Genomic DNA, 6,746 nt, shown 5'->3' with positions numbered 1-6,746 from the left:
TTCAATGTAAATGTTGATTCGGTTAGTAAATGTACTGATTAGGGTTTCGTTTTTATAAATATGATAAATTATTATTTATTTATAAATATTGCTTTAGGGGGGGAGTCACACAATGACATCACACACACTCAAAAAAGTCATGAAAATATATACTGTAAAATAAAATCCTTGAATATATTTTTTCAATTTTTTTTTCAAGGTAAATGTTGTGTTGTTTAGGGTTTCTGTTTTATAAATATGATGAACTATCAATTTATAAATAGCATTACTTTAGGGGGTAGTTGCACAATGACATGCTTTTTCCCCAAAAAAATCAATTTTTTGCTTTATTATGATAAAAGGACAACTTCTGATTTTTTTTCATGTCTCAATTTTTTTTTTTGCTTTAAACAAACAGGGAACATTAATAGCTTGTACATTATATTATACATTATACAACAGGGTTTACACAGTCATCATTTGAGAATATTGTATACAAAGTGATCAGCTAAATAATTAACTAATTAAATTTAAAAAAATTGCTCAGCACAGAAGCAATGTTAAAAACACAAGTGTTACTTTACCTCTCACAAAGGCTGTGCAATAAATCAACTAGGAAATAACAAAAAGAAATCCAGTAACTTGATGAAAAAGAAACTGGATGACCCTAATGAAGGTTTGAAAGCCAAAACATGTTGGTATTTTTAAATGTATAATTCAACTTTTATGTGTTATTATTATTTATTATACATCACGTGCTGCTGGATTTCATTTTGTTGTTTCCAAAATGTATTTATGGTGTTTCTTCATGTATTTATCTTTTGATCTGCAGCAAGAGCTTAAGCAGTCACAGAGGAGATGCCAGCAGGTCATAAAGGAGCGTGAGACAGAGCTACAGGATCTGAGTCATGCCATACTCTCTCTCAGGGTAAGTCTATTGCAGCCAGGTGGAAAATTCTTAATGCACACGTGGGAAAGTGTGGAACAACTCATGACTTCATAATACTGCATAATTAAGAGACAGATTCTCAGAGAGAAGTGAGAGACTGATCACTTCTCTGGTTCTGTATGTTGTCTAACAGAGCTCTGCCCAGGCAGCAGTGGAGGATACGGAGAAAATCTTCAGTGAGCTGATTCAGTCCATTGAGGCTCTGTGTTTTGAGGTGACAGAGATTATCAAAACAAAGGAGCAGGTGGAATTAGACGAAGCACATGGATTTATGGAGAAACTCGAGCAGGAGATCGCAGAGTTCAAAAGGAGAGACGCTGAATATGACACGCTTGCACGCCTTGATGATAAAACTCAGTTCCTGAAGGTAACGTCAGTGCTTATGGGTATCAAAGTACATGTCATTTGTGATTTTGGTCTGAGAGAGTTTATTATATTCCTCAGAGTTATGAAACACTGTGTAGTCAGCCGGAATTGGTGACCTCTCCCGCAGTTCTAGTCAATCCAGACTTCTGTTTTGAGACGGTGTCAAGAAAACTTACATGTCTGAGTGAGGACATTAAAGATCTATGCCAGAAGAAATTGGAGAAATTATCAAATAAAGGTAAGGAAAAATTGTATAAAATAACAGTATATTCCAGGTTAATAATTGCATTACATTTACATTTACATTTAGTTATTTTAGTTATAGGCTTTTATCCAAAGCAACTTACAAATTAGGGCAATGGAAGCAATCAAAATCAACAAAAGAGCAATGATATGCAAGTGCTATGACAAGTCTCAGTTTATAATAATAAACAAAACTGATAGAACAGAAAAAGAACAGAGCAAGCTAATGTTAGAGGCCTTTTTTGCTATTTGTTAAGTGTATAATGAATAAAAAGAAAAACAAATAGACAGAATACAAAAAGAATAGAGAAGGTAGTGTTATTTTTTTTAAACAAGTAGTTTGCAAGTCTAAAAGGGGCATTACATAACAGCAATTTCATTATAAAACATGTTATGTCTCACAGGTTAATGACAGCTTTATAATGTGAATTCAGAGTAAACAAGAGCAGTAAATGATTGCTATTAGCAGCATTCTGCTGATGAGTCAGTAATTTGGCAGAAAATAACCCAGCGTTCATATTTATAGTACATTTTTGACTACAGCACTTCATTGTATAAAATTATCTTTAATACTTTAATTTTGTTTTTTTATAGTGCATTTTCAATGTGATTAATAAACCAGAATCTGACTCATTATTATTGGATAAAACTGCTAAAGTCTTTTTTCTTTTTTAATTTTACAAAACTAACGATAAACCATTAAAAAATCAATAATCAATAGCAGGGCCCTATAAAATCTTTTATTTTTTTGTTTTAATTTTCTAGACTCTGTTTCAATGGTTAAATTAATAAAAATATATATTAATAAAGAAACATGTCTAATTAATTGAAATCATGAAACATACACAATTTATCAGCAAATTATTAAAAGTAAAAAAAAAAAAAATACATTTTTAAGCCCCTTTGAATTTTTTTTTCCCCCTTGAATTCAGTTTTATTTTTATCAAATTCTGTGTTTTCCTATCATTTTCTGGATTCCATTTTATTTATTTCATTAAATTTAATTAAATATATTAATTAAATCAAATTAACTTTTTTAAAATACTGTGTTGTGTATTTACATTTGTCTGGTAAATAAATACTACTAAACAATTTCTCTAGTAAATATAATATTTTATTTTATTTATAATTTTAGTAGTAGTAGTAGTAGTAGTAGTAGTAGTATCATTACATTAAGTAGTATATTTCTGTCACACTTTCTTCATCTTTAACCAAACTTTTATTTTGATGGGTTGCTTTTAACATGCAGGATGCATATTAAAATTTATAAAACGGATAGTTCCGGTCCTTGTTTCTGATTGGTTGAGCCGTGTTTGAAGCCATTGGAAATTACTCTACAAACATACACCTTTGTTTACTTCTGTGTGTTGCTTGGCAACCACTTTGTTGTTTGGTGAAAGAATACTGTTTTTATTAATATCATTACACTTTATTTGCTCTGTTTTATTTTGTAAAGCCTTACTACGTATATGGAATAACCGTTTTCTAAAAGCAATAAGGCCCGTGAAGCCGTGGTTTACGGTGAATTTATAACAGCTAAGGAGCATTGTTAGGCACAACGCAAAGCTTTATTATTACTTTATTTTGCAGCTTAATATTGACAGACACTAGTCCATATTACGTTTTGATTAAAGTGTACTGACTTACTGTTGATTTATTGACCCAAAAAATCAGGAAATTCCATGACATTATGCATTATACAGTAAACAATAACAATTACCTTAAAAGTCCATTGATGTCACCATTAATACGGCTATCAGCACACTCTCTGACAAGCGGAAGTGATGAGACCTGTTTTCCGGGTTTGGTCAGGTGACATTTGACATATACCCCATTTAAATTCAATAATAATATGAAAAACATATGGATACTACTTATATGTGATAAGGTCATGTTAGAATGTTTTATACAGTATATTGTTAAAACAATTAACATTAAATAATTTAAAGTTGAATGATTAATTTTAGTTTTTCTAACATTGCGTACTGTTGTTTGTAATGTTTATGAAGTGTTTCACTTACTATTTTTACAGAACTGTCAGTATTCATACAGTATTCAGTAAATACATGCAATTATTCCAAGCACTATTAAACATGAAAAGAAACTGAAATAAAGTAAAAAAAGTATGAAAGTTTAAAACACCTGCACTGTTTATATTTTGTCTTCTTAGTGACACACCTGAAGTTCATTCCTACCCCTGAACCTAAAATCAGAGAGCAGTTTTTGGAATGTGAGTAACACACACACATGCAATCAAATATGCAACAGAAATAAATATAGTCAACAATAGAATTACTGTCCATGTTATTAATCCATGTTTTGTGTCTCTGGATTTCAGATTCAGGTCCCCTGACTCTCGACCAGAACACAGCTCACAGAAATCTAAGCATTTCCTCAGAGACTGGCGAGGTGACGTGCAGCAAAACCTCTCTGTCCGTTCCTGACCACCCAGAGAGGTTTGACAGCTATTACCAGGTACTGTGCAGGGAGAGCGTGTCCGGCCGCTGCTACTTTGAGGCAGAATGGAATGGGAAGGGTCCCGTGCACATCACAGTGTCCTACGAGGATATCAGCAGGAAAGGAAAGAGCACCATGTGTGCATTTGGACACAACGCCCAGTCCTGGAGTCTGGTGTGCTCTGAGGATACATATGCATTCTTGCACAATGGACGGGAGACTAAGATTCCCAAAATGCAATGGGCCCGCAGGATCGGTGTTTATGTCGATTTCTCGGCAGGGATTTTGGCATTCTACAACATCACAGAGTCAATGAATCTCATCCACAGAATTCGGACTGCATTCACTGAACCACTCTATCCTGGATTCAGAATTAACATCGGGTCCAGTATGAGACTTTGTTATCCACTTTAATGGCACAAAATGAAGTTTATTTAGTGCCTGAGCAGTTGCAATGACATTGAAGAACCACATTTATTTTAAGAGCATAACCTCTATACTTAAATGCTGGATAAATAGGGTTGCCAGGTTTTCTCAACAAAACCTGCCAAAATGCTACTCAAAACTAGCCTAATCGCTTTTCAGAGGGGGTCATTCTGTAAAAAACACATTCCGGGGGTAAAATACACATTTTTTGGTTGATCCCTGATCAAATCTGCATTCCAGGGGCTAAATATCACATTATTGGGGTCGCTTCAACCCACAGACGTGAAACACAACCCGTGGCAACAGTGTTAAAGTAACCACAAAAAGTGAACCTATATTTACTGAAATTTAGTGCTTTTGTAGTTGTTTCTAAATATATATTATTTTAGTGCTTTTGTAGTGTTTGTATACTTGAGTTTAGATGTATGAGATTTTGTTATCCTCTTTAATGGCATAAAATGAAGTTTATTTAGTGCTTGAGCAGTTGCAATGACATTGAAGAACCATTTTTGGTTCCCCAAACAATCTTTAAGTGAACAGATCTTAAAAGAACAATTTTTCCAAATCTAAAGAACCCTGCTCAGTGGAAAGGTTCCATGGATGTTAAAGGTTCTTCATGCAACCTTTGGAATAAAGAACCTTTACTTTGAGAGTGTAACCTATAGTCTCACTGGTGCTCATAAATATAGTGGATAAACAGGGATGCGAGGTTTTCATAACAAACCCCGCCCAGTTGCTACTTAAAAACAGGGGTTTAAAAAAACACGTTATGGGGGGTAAAATACAATTTTTTAGGCTGGGTTCCTGTGGTAAACTTCTTTTTCCAGAGGCTAAATATCACGTTATTGGGGTCACTTTAAACTACGGACATGAAAAAAAACCTGCGGCAACAGTGTAGCCCAATTTCATGGGAAAACCACAGACTTGGCAACACTACAGATAAATATCATTTTTAGTCACAAACTAAAATAAGTGAACCTGTATTTACAAAATTATTTAGTTTTAGTGTTTTTGTAGTTGTTTGTAAACATAAATTATTTTTTCTGCCTTTGTGGTCGTTATATTTATTGCTATATTTGAATTTAGATGTATGAGACTCTGTTATCCACTTTAATGGCATTAAATGAAGTTTATTTAGTGCCTGAGCAGTTGTTAGAAACTTAAGAAATATGAGAGGCCAAGTAACACAGTGTTTATCATCATTATTATTTATCAGCTAACAATATAAAATGCTTCTAAAACATTTATCAATCTAAGTTAATGTTCATTTTATAGTTTACTGTTTTATTGTTCAAATCAAAAGTTTAAAAAAATTGGTGGCTAATTTCTATTCGTACATTTTCATACGATCTGGATAGGGGTGGACCTTCAATGTTATTTATTTAGTTTTTATTTTTTGCTTTTAAATTGCATTGCGTTGTTTTTGTACAAATCATTTTGTATAGATTTATACTAAATCACTGTTACGTTTTTACTGTAAATGTTAGATTTTGCTGGGTGTGCTAACTATAAAAATGTTTTCTGAAACCTGGTATAGATAAAAAGCCATAATCAATGTTTTTTTTAAACTCTAACTTTTGTTTTTTTTTTTATCTCTGTTAAAGTGTTTTTGTATTCATCACCATTATCACTCTTAAAAAATAAAGGTTCCAAAAGGGGGGGGTTTTCGCACCAATGCTCTTGAAGAAGCATTATTGGTTCCCCAATCAACCTTTCAGTGAACAGTTTTTCCAGTTTTCCAAATCTAAAGAACCTTGTTTAGAGAAGGTTCCATGGATGTTAAAGGTTCTTCATGGAACCATCAATGCTAAAAACAGAACCTTTATTTATAAGAGCGTAACCAATAGCCTCTGATGCTCATAAATATGTTGGATAAATATCAGTTTCATTCACAAACTGATGAATTTACCATGTGAGTTTATCTGTATTATAAAATAATTGAACCTATATTTACAGAATGTGCTTTTGTACTTGTTGTAAATATATATTGTTGTAATGCTTTTGTAGTTGTTTGTAAATATATATTTGAATTTATATGCCAGTAAAATATTTAACTTCAAATCCAAAATCTCCTTGACATTTAAAGGTGACCTTATGCCCCTTTTTACAAGATGCAAAATAAGCATCTGAGTGTGTATGTTAAGTTTTAGCTCAAAATACCCCACAGATATAGCTTGTTGCATAGCTTGTTAAAATCACCACTTTTAGGGTATGAGCCAAAACACATCATTTTGTGTTTGTTCCTTTAAATGCAAATGAGCTGGTGCTCCCGGTCCCCTTTTCAGAAGATGGCGGAGCTTCAAGAGCTCATGCTCCGGCATAAACA

General features: G+C 33.0%; 1 protein-coding gene across 1 annotated transcript in view; it reads left to right on the top strand.

Annotated features, from left to right (window-relative positions):
• The window catches only part of ftr85 (finTRIM family, member 85), an 8,341-nt gene extending 1,887 nt beyond the window's left edge, over positions 1-6,454 (top strand). The window contains exons 3-7 of the mRNA XM_051139469.1: positions 812-907; positions 1,062-1,295; positions 1,373-1,532; positions 3,708-3,767; positions 3,876-6,454. Of these exons, the coding sequence (XP_050995426.1) occupies positions 812-907; positions 1,062-1,295; positions 1,373-1,532; positions 3,708-3,767; positions 3,876-4,408 (1,083 nt within the window). The 3' untranslated portion in view covers positions 4,409-6,454. The remainder of the gene's footprint in view (positions 1-811; positions 908-1,061; positions 1,296-1,372; positions 1,533-3,707; positions 3,768-3,875) is intronic.
• Positions 6,455-6,746: the final 292 nt, after the last annotated feature.

This window comes from Labeo rohita, chromosome 20 (genome assembly GCF_022985175.1).
Source record: "Labeo rohita strain BAU-BD-2019 chromosome 20, IGBB_LRoh.1.0, whole genome shotgun sequence".
In the NCBI taxonomy this organism is placed as follows: Eukaryota; Metazoa; Chordata; class Actinopteri; order Cypriniformes; family Cyprinidae; genus Labeo; species Labeo rohita.
Note: the sequence above shows the minus strand (reverse complement) of the source record. Positions and strands in the feature narration are given on the sequence as shown.